This window comes from Danio rerio, chromosome 19 (assembly GCF_049306965.1).
Source record: "Danio rerio strain Tuebingen ecotype United States chromosome 19, GRCz12tu, whole genome shotgun sequence".
In the NCBI taxonomy this organism is placed as follows: domain Eukaryota; kingdom Metazoa; phylum Chordata; class Actinopteri; order Cypriniformes; family Danionidae; genus Danio; species Danio rerio.
Window position 1 is genome coordinate 34,426,483 of NC_133194.1, and position 21,018 is coordinate 34,447,500.

General features: G+C 36.1%; 2 protein-coding genes across 3 annotated transcripts in view; both read right to left on the reverse strand.

Annotated features, from left to right (window-relative positions):
- The window catches only part of hpca (hippocalcin), an 802,589-nt gene that overhangs the window by 45,999 nt on the left and 735,572 nt on the right, over positions 1–21,018 (reverse strand). The gene's annotated exons all lie outside the window — the stretch shown is intronic.
- Positions 1–21,018, reverse strand: part of znf704 (zinc finger protein 704) — a 93,862-nt gene that overhangs the window by 25,578 nt on the left and 47,266 nt on the right. For both annotated transcript variants that reach the window (XM_073930927.1, NM_001044918.2), the window contains 2 exon segments: positions 4,171–4,274; positions 1,667–1,908 (listed from right to left, as the gene is read on the reverse strand). In XM_073930927.1, coding sequence (XP_073787028.1) covers positions 1,667–1,908; positions 4,171–4,274 — 346 coding nt within the window.

Consider the following 21,018-nt stretch of genomic DNA (forward strand, 5'->3'; position numbering starts at 1 on the left):
CGAAATGGCCAATTTATCTTTATTAGCTTCACATGTATGTTTATTTTCAAAGTGTAGAATTTTATGTGTTACCCAGTTTGTACATGGGCTACCAGCAGCTGTGAGACTTCAGTGTTCATTTTTTTTTTATACAAAAAACTTGGAACTAGAGTACTTTTCTTGGCTTTTAAGTAAATCAAAATGAGTATTGCAATAAATCGTTTTTATTTTTCTTTCTTCTTAACCTCTTACTGTTCCTATTGCCTATAGAATAAAAAAAAACCACGTGTTAAGCCATAAGAACCAAACCGAACAGAAAACTGTTAAAAAACCGAGGTATCTATTAAACCGTGGGCTATATTGTTGCATCCCTAATTCCAAAGTGCATTGTTAAAAAAATCCAATAATTATCGATATCGAATGATATGCAAATTATAGTTTTTTTGCAATATCACCCAGCCCTAATATTGACCTTAAAATGGTTTAAAAAATTAAAACGGCTTTTATTCTGGCCTAAATAAAGCAAATAAGACTTTCTACGAAAAAATAAATAAATTATAGGAAATACTGTGAAAAACTCCTCAAGGCTTGTACACACTGGGACGCTCATCGATGGAAAACGTGAGCAAAAAATGTCTCCGTGTGCACGGGCCTTTACTCTGTTAAACTTAATTTAGGAAATATTTGAAAAAGACAAAAAAGTACTGATCATTTTGACTTCAACTGTAGATAGTATTATTGATCTTATTCTTCATCCCTAATCCTACCCAATATCTAAACCCAACTACTACCTTAATAACTATGCAGCAAATTTTGAGATAACTGAGCTAAATATCATATTTAATGCTTTGTTAAAAACGAGAATTGTACCTTAAAATTTAACTCATGTGTGACCAATCATGATTAATCTAACAAACTGCATTGAAATACATGGAACTAGAGCTGTGCTGGTAAACGATATTATATCGGATCGCAATAAAATTTATGTTCATAACAATGAAAAACATCTTTACTCAATATCGATCCTAAGAGCCAATCACACGGCAGAAATATGCTACAACAGGAATCTATAGATGTGTTGTTAATAGATATTTAACGAAATTTTGGTCACCGAAACTTATCGTCTGAAAATAGATCACCCAGTAATGTTTCACGTGCTGGTTTTACTTTCCCGCCAACACTTTACTTTCCCGCCAGCAGTATCCGCCTTCAGTCATGGTTGGGATACTCTTTTAAAAGTGGAAACAATAACAAGTTACATTGAAATATATATTGTTATCATTTAATATCGAAAATAATTATCGAGATTGCATTTTTGCTATATCGCTCACCCTTAAACAGAACCCCATTTGATCGACACAATTTCTATCAGTCATAATACTAATACATTTATAGTACTGGCATTTATTTTTGCACATATTTAATATTTGTGAAAGCTGTTTGATATCAATACGCAAATTGACCTCTATCATGAAATACCATATTCAGCACTCAAACACGAGTCTTCGCCTCACTCTAAATCACATTTGAATTTGACTTCAAGGATCACAAACCATGCCAGGGACGTTTTGTGTGGCGCTCGTTGTAAATCTATTATCTTCCTTTATCCATTCTTCCTATAGTAATATTTAACTAAGTTACGCCTGATCAAATCTCCATAAGTGAAGGTGAGATGACAGCACCTCACCTTGCGTTTGCGGGGGATGGGTTCGTCGAACAGCAAGCTGTTCCCATCATGCTCATCGATGTTGTCGTCTGGCGGGCCGCTGAGGCTGGGCATGCGAAAGGGTTTGAAGCTGTCGGCCGACAACGGTGGGGAGGGGGTGGACGGGTTGGACTGGTCACTTGGTGCACTCCAGCTCCAATATCCACTGCTGCTGTAGCTGGATGGAGTAAAGCCTCCGTCCTTCCAGGAGCCATTTAGACCCTCTGTATGGTGAAGAGGCATTAAAGTGCAATAATAACCATCATACCGACACACTTATGGCTTTATAATATACTACACTTTCAATTAAGTGTAATGGGAAGTGAAAAGACATTACTACCATGTTAGTCTTATTGTGCAGTGGAGCTTTAACATAGTGTTGTGACAGAAAGTTAAAGTCTTGATTATATATAAAAGCAACAATTATAGTACTCCTTTAAAAGACATCAAAAGATATAATCCTTAACATGGGTGTCACTAGGCCACTTTTGGGGGTGCTTTAGCTCCAATATATTTCTATTTTCATATATTTTCTGAACACTACTAAATTATCACCTCAGTCCCTTTTAAATTTTAAATGAAATGGGTAGCAGACTTCCGCTCCTGCCCGTTTTCAACTCGTTTTTCATTCAATCAGCAAACCACAGCTGTACAGAGCGAGAGAATAAGGTGTGTGTTTATCAAAAGATTGTTATAACAACTGAATATTTGCAGTTCTTTGCTATAGAAACACTTGTATCGCTTGTACCCCAATGTCATGGAGGAGCAATCAGGTTTCCCATCTACTGGCGCTCACCTCATCATCACAGCCGTTTCCTCCAGCAAAAATGTAATTGTTAAGGAACATTTTACTATTTTTATTTCAAAATTAACTATGACTATAAAACACATTACAGTGCATGTGGCATGAACTATACCCTTGCATTTACTCATGCGCAGTGAAACATCATGAAACATCATAATCCAATATGTGTTGTATTGTATTAAAAATATTTCCTATTATGACTAATATAACGACTGTGAAAAATATGTAAATTAGCCTGTATGTTATTTTTATGTATATTTTTATGCCATTCTGAATTCTGAAGTGGCAGTTTTATTTGTTTAATACTTTAAAATATTTTACTTGAGTATAGAAAGTGGTTTGTACTACAGCAAACAGGTATGTTAAGACTATTTGGCTCATTCAGAACTTATTCTGAATGGTTATGCAATACTGCTAGTTTATTATGCAACCCAACTATGTTAGTCCAACATTTTTAATTTTATTACTTTAAAATGATTACTTATATATATATAAATATATTTAATATATCTAATTTTTCTTATTTATTTATTGTTTACTATAATAATAATAATAATTATAATAATAATAATTCCTTACATTCATATAGCGCTTTTTATGACACTCAAAGTGCTTTACACAATGGGGGAAATCTCCTCATCCGCACACCCACACACACTGCAGGTTGAGCGCCCCATGCTGGCCTCACTAACACCACTTCCTGCAGCATCTTAGCTTTCCCAAGTCTGGTCTCCCATCCAGGTACTGACCAGGTGCAGCCCTGCTTAGCTTCAGTGGCCGACTATGTAAGAGTTGCAGAGAGCTAGCTGCCAGCGTTTAGCCTATAAGGAGCTGAGCCCCCCTAAAATGAAAAGACTAAAATTGCTACTGGTCCTCAATGTCTTTAAGGAGCTGGGTGATGTAAAAAAAAAAGATCTTTGCTAATTTTCAGCTTTGTGATGGACCAAATGTTGACATCGAACTTTTAATTAATATTTCACTACCAACTTGGAGAAGCTGTTTTTACTTTCATTGTTTAGATTTTAGACATTGTTTTTGATACAACATTTTTTTAGCAGGGATGTAAATATAAAATATTGTTATATATTGTGACATTAAAAAAACTAACTGAAAAAACAAACGACCACTAAAATGACTAAAAACAGAAAAAAATAAAATAAATAAAACTATATTTTAGTTTGTTATATGTTTAGATTTTCATAATAATGTGATATATTATAATATTTTAGTACTTTTCACTTGTGTCATTATATTTTTCCTATTGTGTTATTATATTGCTCCTAGTCTTATTCACAAACAAAAAAAATATATATGTTTATGATAAATAAACTAAAAGTAACACATTTCATAAACCATGTAAAATGGTCTAAGATAATCTGTCATTTAAACTAAATTATGACTTTTTGGAGCAAGACAGCTTTTCTGACATAAAACAACTTAAGGGAATCAAATGTAACAGAACTGTATGATAAAGCTCCTTTAAGCTATTACTAGACGACAGCTTTAAGGCAAGATAACAAAAGACAGTCTCTGAGCTAAAGCACTGCTATCTCATGTGACAGTTTTTCATACACATGTGACAGCAAAAACAGGAAATAGCACAGCAGTTTTTGCAGCTCAGAGCAGAGTGTGTGAAAATGGGGCTTAGATCACAGTGTTGTTGTGATCTAATGTTACTTACCACTAACTTTAACAGGAGGACTCCGCACCAAAGGACTAGTGGACAGACTGGTCAACACCATAGCCGCGGTCACTTTGTCCATGTCCACCTCTTCCTCTGATTTTCTGAAAGAGCAAAAACAAGAATTTAAGTTACACTGAAATCAAAACTGACAAGTCTTATTTTTACAGAATAGTGTAGTCTATATTATAAAATATTTATCCGTGCACGTCAGCAAGATCTCTTCTCTCATGATTTGTGGATCAGCATTAGAGTGAGACAATAATACCTCACTTCCAACAATCTAACACTTACAGCTGTCAAGATATTATTCTACACTCACTTTCCTTTGAGATCTCTTTCAATGATGTGCATCGCCTGATCCAGACAAACTCTAAAGGCGGTTGCAGACTGGACAAGAAGAGCTGTGGCATGTCTTTAAAATTTGAACACTTTCAATGAATTGGCACACACACACAGACAGCGCCTAACTACATCTCAGTTCAAAAGTTTAAAGTATCTTTAATTTTTTATCTTTGGTTGAAATCAAATGGTGCATACTCACGTAGGTATGCATGTACTTTATTGACGATAAAGTACACACACACATAGACTGCATACGCTTACCCTACCATATGCATAAAATACCAAAATAGTGATGCTCCAATCATTATTTTCTATTTATGTTTTAATTAGATTTTTTTTTACTATCAAATTGGCTGATTGATTCTATAACATTTTTTTCTATATTTTATTTTTATTTTCTTAAAGCAACACAGAGCAATACAAAAAGCAACAACAATTATAAAGACAAAACAGAAAAAGCAAAAAAAGAAAAAGATTTTAAAACTATTATTACATTAGTTTATCTAATATTATACATGGGTCAGCAATGTTACACATATATAACTAGGCCAGTGGGCGCAGGCAATATGGTAATCTTGCAGACGATAACAGGGTTATACCTTTAAACTGTTATCCTGGGCTTTTAACGAATATTTAAAAAAGGGTTTCCAAGTAGCTTTGAAGCTGGCAGTTATCAGAAAGATTGTGTCTTAGTCTCTCTAAATGTAAAGTGGTGGAAAATTCTGAAAGCCAGGATTAAAAAAGTGGTTTTGATGCCTTTTTCCATAAATAAAGAATATTTAATATTTTTATAAGATTCTATAACAGGTTAATTATTTTTTCATATTAGAGGAAACAATTCCAGGTGTCTGCTGGGTCCTAAAACATCTTAAATGTCAAAAACAAATTTTTAAGCCTTAAAAAGTCTTACATTTGCTGAAATGTAGTGTTGTAGGTCTTAAATTATTTTAAACAGGTCTTAATTTTGCTTTTACCAAGTAAAAGCTACATCGTTGGGCCAACATCCATCCAATCATCCCACAATACATCTCAATAAAATCTTATTTTTTTACATTTAAGCTGTCTATTGCAAATAGATACAATTCACAACAATTGTTAGACAGCTTTTTATACAGCAAATTCCCCGTTCAATTCCCTAATCAGGGAAAGAAAACTAAAGATAATAATAGGATTCCTCATGATAATGCCGGGTCTTTAAAAAATCCTTAGTGTTTAACCCTGTACAAGTCTAAAATGTCATTCTTAATGGTCTTAAAGAGGTTTTAAGACTTAAATTAGACTTGAAGAAACCTGCAGAAACTCTGCAACTGTACTTTACTTTACAAATTGTAGCTTTAGTTATATACTATTATCAACAGCAATAAAAAAACATCACTGGTAAGAGAACACCACAAATGTAGGAACTGAATAGAGTATCAATTAATCGTTATTCATTCTTTCATTCATTCATTAGTCATGAATTAGATCAGTGGTTCTCAAACTGTGGTACGTGTACCACTAGTGGTACGCGGGCTTCCTTCTAGTGGTACACGGAGGAATGAAATATGTCATGTACATGCTACATATAAATCAAAATTTATTAAAAATGATGTATATAATATGCCATATATTATATATAGGCTATATTTCTGAGGTAATCTGCCAGGTTTTTTAACTGTGCAGAGTTGTAGCTGCTTTACTGGGCCTACTACGCTACTGTATTTCAATACTGCTCATTTTGGTGGTACTTGGAGAAACAATTTTTTTCTAACGTGGTACTTGATGAAAAAAGTTTGAGAACCACTGAATTAGATCATTCTTAGTCCCTTTATTAATATAGGGTCGCCACAGCGGACTGAACCGCCAACTTATCCAGCATGTGTTTTCGCAGTGAACGCCCTTCCAGCTGCAACCCATATCTGGGATACATCCATACACACTCATTCACACTCATACACTACGGACAATTTAGCCTACCCAGTTCACCTTTACCACATGTCTTTGGACTGTGGGGGAAACCGGAGCACCCGGAGGAAACCCACGCAAACCAAGGAGAACATGCAAACTCCACACAGAAACGCCAACTGGTCCTTCTTGCTGTGAGGCGACAGCACTACCCATTGCGCCACTGCGTCGCCCCAATTAATCATTATTTAAGAGTTAAATAAACTCAATAATGTTACCAGGGGTTAGGAGATTTATTAGAGCACCAATGGTTGGCTATCTACAGGTATTACACTTCTTGGTCCAGACCACAAGAATGCTATTCCTATTACATAAAATTTATTACATAAAAAAATATTGATGGTTCTGTGGGTCTCGTCTGTCAAATCAGATCTTTATTTTGTTTTCTCTATTGGATTCAAGTCAGGTGATTGGCTGGGCCATTCTACAGCTTGATTTTCTTTCTCTGAAAGCATTCGAGAGTTTGGCTTGGCTGTGTTTTGGATTATTGTCTTTTGAAATGTTCACCCTGGTTTCATCTACATCATCCTGCTAATGTAGATGTTGGACTAATGCAGCTAATATTAATTTAACAAGACGAAGGTCAGAGGCTTGCTGAAGAACTACTGAGAGATTTCAGCTGCTGTCTGGGCTTTCCCTGCCTTTCTACAGCTCCCTTTCTACATGTGTACCATTTTTCTTCCCTGCGCCACTCCCTGTGTTATAACTTAATTTGTAAACTAATTAGATTTAGGTTATCAGGGGTCAAGAGATTAATTAGAGCACCAATGGTTGGCTATGGTATTACACTTCTTGGTCCAGACCACAAGAATACTATTACATATATGTTGCTCGGAGCTTCCCTGCCAGCTGCTGCATTCATTGTTGTGGGATCTCCAAAGCTACGCCGCACAGCATTCCTATGATGGACCCAACAGGAACATCTGTCCTGACAGACGACTCTCATCACTCACAGATGCAGTGTTACATGTCTCTTCACGATAACATGATGGCGTATGATGATATCTCAACACAACCCACTCCCTCTAAGGGAACAGACTGGCTGGTTTTGCCATATTTACCAGTTTGTAAACAACAAAAGAAGTCAGCGTGGAAAGACATATCGCTGTTTTAATACAACAAAGGACATCTGTAAAAATCTCAAATGGGTATTTTGTGCCTATGATGGAAGGATGGACGATGAATGCGCCGACTTCTGGAAGGAGTAATAAATCTTCTCACCTGTCAGCTCATTCTCTCCTGGGAAAACCTGAGCCGCCCTGCCAAAGGCGCAGTGTGAAATCTCAGAAGCGAGAGAGAGAGAGAGAGACCTCTGGCTGACAGAGAAGCCCAGGACCCCCATTAGAGATAAGCCTAATTTATGTTTCTCATGTGGTGAGAATGATGTCATTATGTCTTACGAATAAATCACCATATGCCGCCATCCTCTTCCAATGCTGCGTTTTCCAGTACCACACTATTATAGCTACTTCCTGGTCACCTTGGGAGATCATGGGCTTGATGAAGCTTTTTCCAGATAATGCCACACTGATACTCCTGGACCGCAGCTAATTAAGAGCTTTAATATCACTCATCCGATGGAATATTGTAAATTTCAGGAAACGCATTAAATCCTGTGTAATTAACACGTGATGTATTGCCACTCTTCAACAAAAAAGACCCTCAGAAGTCCCAAATCACACGAGTCATTAGTGCCCTTTATCAAGTCACAGGAGTGAAGCCGGACACGCACTTATGAATGGTAATTAAACGAGAAGTTGAGTGATTTGTACAGCTGTGATGCACACGTTTTGACAGGAGACAAAGTGGCATCTTTAGTTGCACATTGGTGTTCACATCATGACCCCATTCATTCTGCATGAAATCTATGGGAGGGTTGCTTTATATTGTGTGGCGAGTTCAAAACAACATTTGGAAATGGATTACATTGTGGCTATAGGGAATGGACGGAATGATCAACTGCTCATCCATCAACCAATCTGTCGATTAGCCGGATCAACTGAGGGGAGGAAGAGGCCACAAGGGGGTGCTTGGGGGTCCACTGAAAAATTGATAGAAAGTAAAAACAAATGTGTTTCAGACATTTTAATGTCAAAATACTGCCTTATTGTGCTAAATTTTGTTTAATTAGGATTTATAAATCTAAAATAATTAGTAATAAATGTATTATTATTATTGTTGTAATTATATAGAATTACAGTATATAATTATTATTATTAGAACTACTTTGGTCTTATCAAAGACTAGAAAGAAGCATAACTATATCCATTTTAATGAATCCCTCTGCTTTAAAAAAGTTATATATACTGTATATACATCATGTTTGTTTTTGGGAATAATATTTCTTAAGCAATTGAATCCGATTTTGGTAAAAATCCAAACAATACAAACTAAAAATAAAGCAAAAAATCTGGTAACTGATTTGTGTGTAATAACAATCAAATGACACAAGGAAAAAGTACTGAACTACTGAAATATATTAAATACTTTACATAAAAGGCTTTTTTGGTGATGGCAGCTCAAAGACGCATCTCATGAAGTAACATGCATTGCTCTGTGGAGATTTATTCACATACTTCAACAGAGTGTAAAAATCTTGATGGTTCTGTGGGTCTCATCTCTCAAATCAGATCTTTATTTTGTATTCTTTATTGGATTTAAGTCAGGTGATTGGCTGGGCCATTTTGTAGCTTGATTTTCTTGCTCTGATAGCATTTGAGATTCCTTGGCTGTGTTTTGGATCAGTGTCTTGCTGAAATGTCCACCCTGGTGTCATCTTCATCATCCTGCTAATGTAGATGCTGAACTGAAGCAGCTAATATTAATTTACAATGACGAGGGGCAGAGGGTTGCTGAATAACTTCTGAGAAATTCCAGATGCTTTCTGGGCTTTCACTGCCTTTTTACAACTCCCTTTCTTCATGTGTGAAATACAGTACTTTGTCCCAGCGTCATTTCATTTTATTGCACATAACTTAATTTGTAAACTAATTAGATTAATTTTCTTTGCATATATGAATTTCTTTGCTTGTTATCAACATCTAGAGAAAATGTCAAGTCAACGGCACCTTTAAAAAAAAATGCTTTCTGAGAGAAATGATGACGTGTTCAATACTTATTTCCCCGCTGTATTTAGTTTTCTCCACCAACAGCACTGATTTAAACAAAATAAACAGAAAATAATCAAGTTTTGTATATATAATGTATATTTGAAGGGTTAAAAAAATTATTAACAATCTACTCCAGATATAATATTTATTATTACCATCATCATCACTATTATTATTATTATTAAAGTTTAATACTTTTGGTATTAAAGTGATAGTTCACTTAAAAACAAAAATCTACTCACTATTTACTTACTTTCCATAGGTTTTAAACTTTTACGAGTTTTTTCTTCTTCTGCTGAACGTAAAAGAACAAAGCTTTAAACATGTACCCATTAACTCCATTGAAAAAAAAAAGTCAATAGTTAAGGTTTCCGGTTTCATTCAAAATATCTTCTTTTGTGTTTAACAGCAGAAAGAAACTAACAGGTTTGTGCTTGTGACAGTAAATGATTACATAATTTTCATTTTTGGGTGAACTGTTGCTTTAATAAGAAAAAAAAAACAATAGAAAAATATTTTTAAAAATGTACTTCCCCTGCATTGACTATTATAAAAAGATACTTTTATTTCAACTCTAAAAACTGGACTGACAGTTTCAATTTGAAAGTTCCTAAGAAATGTGTCTGATCAGTGGTCATGACCATAAAACAGCCTAATTACACAGCCTTCTGACTAGTGGATTATGAAAAGATGTAATTTTGCACATCTCTAATCATGGGCTCTTCCCATCATTGGAATATTTCCAGCTTTAAGAACATTACCGTTCTTAAATAGAGAGGAAGAACAGACAAACAGATGCTCCACTGCGAACTAAGCCAGTGCTGTATCTCATTTGATTTTGGCTTGGTATCATCTCCCATCTCACTTGACATCTTTGGTTTTCTCAGTGGGAGTGAAACATTATAATAATGCTTTTTTTTTCAACCAGACAGGTATAAATTAATGACCATGTTATGGAAATGAGCACGGGTATAAATTACCAGGCATTAATGACTCTCAGATCTGGGTAATTCTTCTCATGTCCACCCTCATTTGCAGGAAGGCAAACGTCAATGGGCTTTTTTTGGTCATGAGGGTAAATGCATGAGATGGCCGGCAGCCAGGAGGAGAAGGCAGTCCGCAGACATCTGTTGCGATTCAGCGGACAGATGTGGCAACTTTTTGTAGCCGTCCAAACTCGTAAGACAAATGAGAGAGCGGGTGGCTAGAGAAAGGCTATTCTACGTACCTCTAGACATCTGGACCTCAGTGTTTAATGAGTCCATTGAGGAAGCCTGCGCCCACACTGGCAGAAAAAAAAAAAAAAAAACTGGAGAGAATTTTCCAGTTTCAAAAATAATGGTGGTTTAGGGGGATATGATAACAAATGATTGAACTTCTGAACTAGTACTGCTTTTGAATTTACAGTACAGGTCAAAAGTTTGGGATCAGTAACTTTTTTTAAAAGTGTTTTTATGAAGTCCATTCTTCTCCAAGTTAAAAACAATTATATTGTGAGATATTATATACATACATATACATACATATTTTATCATTCTTAATGGTCCCATGACATGCTTTGAAATGTGCATTTTTTAAATCAATGTTTGACATAAGCTTAACAGAAACATAAAGACAGGGCGAGACACATAGTAGCTCCTTCCGTTTTAAAAAAACAGCCCATTGTGTTTTTGTGAGAATAGTTGAGATCAAGCGTATCAAATTAAAAGCAAACAAGAAGTGCTTTGAAGGAGGCATGGCATGTCGGATGGTAGAGAGCAATTGATTGGTCGAGATTTGATGAGAAACTAAAAACTAAAGTATGAGGTGATGTGAAAAAAAAAAAAAAGATTCATTTAGGCAGAACTGCAAGCTTTATATGGTTATATCTTTTAAATGTGAATTCTGGAGCCCAATAGATTATAGATATCCTTTATGCCGAGTTCAGGTTGCATGATTATAGCCCCGATTTTAATTCGCCGACAGGTTTTGAGAAACTGCCGACAAATGCCTGAAATCACAGAAAAGTTGATGCTCGTTCACGTGAGTATCAACTACACTGTGTGAACTATCAAAGACGCACCTATCAGACATTTGGAATGCTAAATATCTGGAGCTGTCGGCGATTCAAATCATGCCGTGTGAAATGTGTTTGAACTGAAAATACATCCGATGATTACAGCCAATGAGAGAGCATCATCCACTAGTATGGGCATTTACAGGTCTGCGGAAGGTTGGGGGAGAAGTTAAGAGAGCTTATTTTCGGTCTATTAGGACCCAAATGAAGGAAAAACTAGTGTACATTTGTCAGCAGCACCCGTGTCTGTTTGACGTGTCATCTGAGCAATACCACAATCAGGTCGAAAAAAGAAAAACATTTAGGAGAAATTGCTGATTCCGTTCAAAACCCAGGTGAGCAAAATAAGTTCATTTTCTACCCACTAAAAGCTTTTTTCTCATGTAGTTACAGTAATAACAAAAGATACACTACATGACATCGCATTGTTTCCACGTAACTTCTCGCGTGTGTTCGGTTGTGAGACGTAGTTTGTGGACCGAGATCAAGTTGTCGATGATTCTTCTTATTGTAAAGTCATGCAATGTGAAACTTCCTATCTAGGGCTGCACAATCTATCATTTCAGCATCAAAATTGTAATGTTATCAATCGCATATACGCAATGTTGAGTCTGGATTATAATTGATCATTTCGCAAGTTTTTTTGAGGCCTGAGAGGGCTTTAAAAGCATTGAGGCCTAAGAAATCGTACCGTCTACAACTTGACAAATCAATAACTATTCATTTTAATAAATTGTTTATAAAACAAAGACTATGTCGAATTATTTCACATTTGCTTATACAATTACTGTATACCGGAATAGTTTGAAGATGTTTATTCAATTTGTATCTTTTCTGTAATCATAGTAGTGCTGTGCATCATTTGTTTACCCCTTTAAGGTTACGTGCTGACTGACCGACAAGTGCGTGATGCGTAAGGCTAGCAAACACGGCGTCGCTTTCAGTTAAGATGAACACAGTTTCTATAATTATACTTTATAGATAATAGATAATGTTATATAATACTTTAAAATGAAAATATGACTTCATCTTGCTGGAGTTTATAGCTGTTTTACTTTACTTCAGGGAGCATTAATGCCGCTGTAGGTCTATTGGAGACATCAGTTAAGATGAACAAAGTTTCCATAATTATACTTTATAGATAATAGGTAATGCTTTATAATAGTTTAAAATGTAAAGATGACTTTATCTTGCTGGAGTTTATAGCTGTTTCACTTTACTTCAGGGAGCATTAATGCTGCTGTAGGTCTATTGGAGACATTCATAGATATTTCTAGCAAATCTAATACATCTTGGAGACATACTTGTTACATAAACGCACTAAATCCCACTTCAGCAGCGTTTATTTGAGAGTGCACAAGAAAATCTGCACTTGAGCAAAGTATATATGAGGGCGTGCAAGAAGTTTTGTGCACAAACAGAGAAAATTGGGGCACAAGCAAAGAGACACTGCGCTAACAACATTAAGAAATAATGCCACAAGTAGTTTGGTGGATCTGTTTAAAAGGCCCAACAGAGTCTGCCGCCACAGCTGGAAAAAATCCTAAAGGAAATACTGCAGAATCATCCTAATTCATTTAAAATTAGAATTCTTTCCGAATAATTATTCAACAAATTTAGTGAAATTGCATATTTATTGCAATATATATTGCAGAACCAAAAAATACTGCAATGTCTTTTTTGCCCTACCCCTTTGCCGATCCATCTTACAATGTAAAAACAGCACCGACAGAATGCTACTTAAGACAGTCATGCAGTGTCAAAACATCTGTGATGCGATTACTTTGAAAATGGTGCAGTCTGAACTCTGCATAAAACCTGGTTTATACTTCTGCGTCAAGTGACCGGCGCAAATCACGGCGCAGGCAACGCACGCAGCTGTGCATTTATACTTCTGCGCGCTGTCTCTGTTGGTCTGCATTAACACTTCCGAAACGCTAGTGGGCAGTGAGGTGTAAATGTTCCTCTGTGTCGAGTTTCTTCGCTTCTGTTTTGCTATTCTGAACACTTCCTGGATGTACAAGTGACTCAAACTCGCTCATTTTGAGGCAGGAACCGGCGAACGTGCAACAACTTTAACCATGAGGTAAACACAAAACAAAACTTTCCATCCGGAGCTCCTTCACGAGACTCCACACTTGTAAACAATCGCTCGCGCCATTCGCGCGGCTCTCGGTCCCGCCCAGACTCGTCGGCGCTAGCAAGCCGACCAATCACAGAGCTTGCGCTACGCGTTGTTGCGACGTGTAGTTACAATTTTTGAGAGGTGCACGTCAGTGACGGCGACGGCCACGGCGAAGGGCTATGCATCAGCGCCGTAGCCTACGCCGGTGTTTGACGCAGAAGTATAAATCAGCCTTAAGACTAACATACTGATAATAACATCTGAAAAATAATTATTTGAATTTCATGGGACCTTTAATCATTTATTATTGTGATTCAAAGCTGAATTTACACCAATCTTCAATGTCATGTTATCTTCAGAAATCATTACAATATGTTAATTAATGAATGATCTATTAATAAATAAAATAAATTATAACTACAATTAATAGGAAACAGTTGTTTTAAACTGCAATAACATGTACCAATTTATTGTGTTTGTGATCAAATAAATGCAGCCCTAGTGAGCAGAATGGACTTATTTAAAAAAAAAAAAATCTTACTGATCCCAAACATTTGACCTGTAGAGTAAATCAACACAACCTTTGCATTCATGCAACAGTGCCACAACCAATGTTTCTGACAAAATAACTGACAACTAACCAAAATGATCAAAAGCATACTGTAGTTCATTCAAAACTCAGAGAGCATCTGAACGTCAGTAAACACTGATAACTCTCAAATAACAGTGGGGGAAGTCAGGGGAATTCCCCGAAAAGCCCAAGCTCACAGCTCCGCCCCTGCAGCCCTTCCCTTTCCTGTTCAGTTTTGAGCACGAGCAGGAGGGAGTGGAGAGATGTCTTTGAAGCTGACTGGAGCTGGGCTGTCCATCGTTTATTACAGTCACCAGTGTATGACGCTCATTTCCTTCTGAATAACGGGCAATCAATCAGATGCCTCCAGCCTCCTGGCGTGAGCTCCTGCTCTCTGTTATCACTGCAATCCACGTCAAAATCTACATACGACACGGTACAAATATGCATGAGAGACATTGAGCTATTACAAACTTTAACCTGGTGAACATTGTGCCTCTGAATGTCAGATATCAGATACATTCATGGACCAAATCCTCTGGATTTATCTGCAAACATCAAATCAGCACCATATAGCATTAAAAGATAACATAGCGGTTGTATATATGAGCTGCTTTCTTTCAATTTCCTGTGCAATCATTATGGTGCAGAGATGCTTGTTTGGCTGTATGCATCAGTGGTACAATTGTGATCTGCTGTAAAGGTATTTCCCAACTATAGTCAGCAAACTGTGCTGTGGATGGCATCCAATGTAGACAGTTTTATTGGCTTTAATAAACGGATTTCGATTGTGTTTATGGTTTTTAAGCAGTGATGCAACTTTGTGCATTAGAATTGGAGTGCAGCCACACTGGAAACAAGGACATAGTGTATCTTACTTTTTTCCAAAGATTTAAATCTCCATTAACATTCTACTTGGGTTACATAATTTGGAGCTGTTTTTATACTTATGTGTAACTACTAGGGCCTTACCATACACCCAGCTCAATAAGGCGCAAGACGTGTTTGATGCAATTTGTTGGTATTTTTAGATAAGCGCAACCCTACTTTTTTACGTTTGGCACCACATTGTTTATATAGCAAATCCATTTGTGCCACTCGTGTGGACTCATGGGTGTGCCGGTCTATAATGGAGGTGTGTTATGGCTGATTATTGGTGTGTTGCTATTTTGAGGAACTGAAATAGACTGCGCCATTGACCAAGTAAAAGCAGATCTAAAGTCCAGAGCAGGGCGCGTTACTTATGTATCTATGCAAGTTCAAACGCTTAATACACACAGGATGTACAGCTATACACAAACATCCTTACATATGAAAAGAAATAAAGGATCAAATGTTACAAAAATTATTATTTAATATTAAAAAAAACTCTACCTCCATGCCACCTTTAAATCAGAAGGCTTTTTTCAGTTTATTTCAGACAATTTTTTTATTACATTATTATTAGTAGTAGTAGTATTTATTATATGCATATTTATATTTGTTTTAACAAAAACAAGTTTAGATTTGTCCACCCTACCCTCATATGGGGCATAAGAATAGGACGTGTGCTTGGATGTACAGTTAAAATCAGAATTATTAGTCCCCCTGAATTATTCGCACCCCCTGTTTTTTCCCCCATTTTCTGTTTAACGGAGAGATTTTTCCTACACATTTCTAAATATAATAGTTTTAATAACTCATCTCTGATAAATGATTTATTTTATCTTTGTCATGATGACAGTAAATAATATTTTACTAGACATTTTTCAAGACACTTCTATACAGCTTAAAGTGACATTTAAAGGCTTAACTAGGTTAACTAGGCAGGTTATGGTAATTAGGCAAGTTATTGTATAACGATGATTTGTTCTGTAGACTAAAGAGAATAATAATTTTTACCTTAAAAAAGGTTTTAAAAAATTAAAAACTGCTTTTATTCTAGTCGTAATAAATCTAATAAGACTTTCTCCAGAAGAAAAAAACATTAGCAGACATACAGTGAAAATGTCCTTGCTCTGTTAAACATCATTTGGGAAATATTTAAAAAAGAAAAAAAAATTAAAAGGAGGCTAATAATTTTGGCTTCAACTGTTTTTTACCACACTTTGTTATTATTGTTAATTTATTTCTTTGCTGAAAATTAAAACTTAGAAAAAAAATTTAGAAATAGTTTTGAAACAAATCTTTGTGCTTAACAAACAAAATGTAATATGTGGGCTAATGGATGTCTTCAGTAGAGTGCGTACAACATTGTCTCCTTACTCCAGGAAAGTAAAGGAGTAAAGAGTAAAAGTAAAAAGAAAGTGAAAGTAAAGAGGCCGAATGGGGGAGGCTCGTTCTTTATCCTCGCTCTGCAGACGGTCCGTTGAACCGTTTTCTTCTAAGTGACTCGTTCCTTTTTTCCCCTTACAAAGTCCGCCGTGTAAATACCAAATGCGCCATGGCGCGACATAACTCACTCTTAAAGAGAATAAGAGATAAGACTCTGATTGGTTTCATGCATGTTAAGCTCAAAACACCTTAATAACTCATTAAGGGAATGAGCACAACCATGTTAGACCATGCGCTGCTGTGCAAACCGTATTTTACCATCCTTAAAATAGAAAAAGTGGATTCAGACACGCCCTTAATGCTTTTGAGCCATTCACTTTAGACTTTGCACCTAGATTGTTAAAATAGAGTCCCTAATCTTACATTTTAGGTTCCATCTATGAAGGTCCAAACTCTATTTATAGTAAAAATTAACAGGCTGCTGTACAACCTTTGTGACTTATTGAGCTCATGAGAAGAAAATAATTATTGAGTTAACTTTGTCTGCTTTAACATCTGTGAAAGAATTATTCTCACCACTGCAGCATCATAACTGTATATGTGCATAAATCATTTCAAAACTATGACTGGACACTTTAGATTCTTCCTGTCTATATTAACAGCTCTGGGCCAGAATATACAGCAAAGAGGAACAAACTGTATTCTTAGGGTGTTTTTGCACTTGTGTTTAGTAGTTCTCTCTTTTCCTTTTTTGGTCTGGCCCAAAAAAGAAAATTATAAATGTAATCCTGTTTCACTTAGTGGTCTTTCTTTTTCTTTTCTTTTTTTCAAACCCAAAGAAAAAGGCTTTTTTCTGCATATTTTGCAACAGATATTACAGGACAGAAATTTTTATGAGTTATTGTATTTATGAGATGGTATTTTTATCAGCTGAGAACTTGAAAGGATGCTTATAAAGTGTGCAAAGGAGTCAAAAGAGCAGAAGAATGCTTCATGCATACAGAAAATGACCCTTACTTTTGGGGTTTGATTAGTTAATTTAGGTCTCATTAAAAGTTAAATTGTAGCAATCACACAATAAAACCACAAGTTTTTAATTGATCCAAACTTTCCAGTGCGACAGTAGAGTACCATCAGCCCATAATAACACTGTCTGTTCTAGAAACTTCAGTAAACCTTTGGAGTCTGCTTTGCCATGAGGACCAGTTTAGGACTTTGATGATTTCCCTGCTTTCTATTTCTTTATGGCCCATTTCCACTGAGAGGTATGGTTTGGTACCGTACAGTAATTTACATATTTATCTGTTTCCATCTGTTTTAAAATAGCAACCTGCACTGTAACACTTTTTTGGTAAGTTAGGCTCCCTGGTGATGATCCAATAAATGCTATTGGATCATCATCAGCACATGCTACAAGCCAGAGAATGACAACACTGGAAGTACCATTTTAAATACACAGCCAAGACATGCTAATATAATAATACACTGACAGTGTGCAAAAATGAATCAGGGTCGTCCAAAGCTCAAACAAAGCTTGCCGTCTTCTCGTGATAAACAACCACATGCCATCAAGCAAGAACAGAATCTGCTGTATGTCCTGAGCAATTGCATGCATAAGTCAACCTTCCCATAAAAAAAAAAAAAAAAATTTTCACCAAAATAGCCATTTGTGTAGGCTTGTATTCTACAGTACTGTAAAAATACTCAATATTGTCTCTATCAATGTATTTAAACAATTATATTTGATTTACCAAAGTCACACAAGTGTCAATTTCACATCCGTCACATCCATAACAGAGAGATTTTTTTGTTTCTTTCGGGTTGTGCAGTTTAATTCACAGAATTTCTACAAAGTATTGTATACTTTAAACATGCATACGAACATGCTGCATCCATAACGAATGTTTATTTCTCTCATTTAAAATATCAAAAATGATTACAGACTGATATTTTTCTGATCCCATAACTCTGTGGTTAGTTTGTTTTGGAAAATATAAACTGATGTTTCAATACAATGTCCATTGTGGTTTACGAGTAGGCATGGACCGGTATAAGATTCTGACGATATGATAACCTAGGATAAAAATATCACAGTTTCACGGTTTGATGATATTGCAATTACTGCTCTAAAATATATTCTTTTTAAATGTCTGGGTAAAACAGGGCTTCTGCAGGTTTCATCACGTCAAATTTAGGACTTTTTTTAAACCATAATCAATAAAATTTGAAATGGCAAAATGCTAATAATTTTCAGTAATAACCAGTGAATTTTTTTTGCTTACGCCATTAAAATTAAAATTCAGTTATTTCTTAGCCACATATTTTAAATAATGCGTCAAAACAAGCAAATCCTAGTTATATACATAAATATTATTATTAGCATAATCATTTTTCTTTTAAAAAAGACAAGTTTTAAAAGCTATAATAAACTAAATTTAAGCACAACATAAATGTTTGCATAAAAACATTTAAACAAATGTTATTGAAAGGATGTAGGGAAGACAATTAAACAATTAAACCAATTTTGTTCAACTTTTTTTTTATTGATTTATTGGCTGTACTGATTGGCCATAGCTTTGCATGGACAATTAGTGAAAATTAAGACCCGTTTAAAAGTATTTAAGACCCACAACAGCATATTTCAGAGAATTTAATACTTTTTAAGGGCTTAAATTTTGTTTTTGAAATTTAAGACACTTTAAGACTTTAAGACCCCGCGGACAGCCTGCGGACAGCCTTTCCCCTTTGAACACAATACATTTTATTTTGAGAAACATTTATAATATTGAACCATAAACATGTCAGGCTGAATAATGAAATCGAATCATTGACTTATGCTGTCTTCATTAGTTTCAAAAACACAGATTTCTTTACGATTTGGAAACGACATCTTTGTATATTTTTTTTATACTGGAGATACTGTTGTCCTAAGGAAAAAAAAGTAAATAAAAAAGCTTACACATCCCTTAGGAATGGTATAGCAGAAAATGTTGGTGGTTTTAAAACCTGGACTTTTTCAAACCGCAGTATACCTTGAAAACGGTTATCGTCCCATGCCTATTCACTAGACTGTATAAAACGTGTGAAAAGAGCAAGTGGTGCAGCTTTCTCTCTCTATTTGCAAATGCTTGTGGTGCGTATATATTTGAAATAGTAAACTTGAGTTCACAAAAGACAAAATATATAGATAAATCCATACGACTATATTCTTTGAGCAAAATTTTGGCGTACACTATGGAGCCTCCTAAGTAAAAGTACCATTAGCAGTGGCAATGCAAGCATAATCAGAGAGACCCGTACCAAACAGAGTGTACTGTACTGAACCATAACGTTCAATCAAATGAGGACTTGGAAGGCAAACTAGTCAAGCTCACTGAAAGGAGAGATTTTACCCATAGCAACCTGAGATAGATACACATATTATCTCTCTTTGATTTTAATAGAAGCAAAGATTAACCCATTCATCATCTATTAGGTTGTATTACTGCAGGTCAAACATGTCGTTGACACAAACGCATGCAGGTTCTTTGTTCTCAATACACTGCTTGCTTCATCTCGCCCCCTCCACCTCGCTGCAGAAGCGGCTGTAGGCTGAGCGCTCGTGCAGGATATTTTGAATGTGTGGGCTGTGCCGACTCAGGGGCCCGAGGGGGGGACTGTCGGTCAACACCGGGATGCTCAAGGCGGTCCAGAAATCACACTGGTTGGCACCGTCCCAAAGCCAGCCTCCTCTTACCTCACACACACACACATTGCCCAGCTCCCTGACGTATGCATAAACATTGTGCCTGAGAAGCCTGGCCCACAGCCAGATACAAAGCTGGAGCCACACAATGATTTCCCCTAATACTGGACAGCCTTGTTTACTTGCTAATCTGCAAACAGACAAAATACTGCACGGCGTTTCGGCTACACTGTCCACTCATATGCCATTTATAGCATCCCCTGCCCCCACCCGGTACGGTTAGGTCGAGTTTTTACAGTTCCCCGCAGTGTACATAAGCGTTCCTCAATGTGAGGAGGGTAAACACGCTCACAAAGAGGGAGATTGCCACATTCCTATTAAACATGGGCTGTGAAAGAGCTGTGGTATTCACGGTCAAGACTGACCTCAGGATAGAGCTCATTTCCACCAGTAGGACGAGATTGTGGTTGTGAAGAAAAGGAGAAAAACAAGGCTTGATCTGACTGTGTCACATGCTGGCATTGTAAAATAACACAAATGAAAGGAAAGAATAGGAAAGAAATCCAAGACATTCATGCTGTGGGGTGAAAAAAACATGAGAGGTATGCTTGATATGACAAGCATGTCACAAGAAAAATCCCAAACAGGCTGCGCTTGCAGGTGAACATCTTTGTTCTGAACATCTGCTTTAAAATCATTAATATTTTACTACAGTGTTAGCAAAATAGGATTTTTTTTTGTTATTAGAATATTACAACA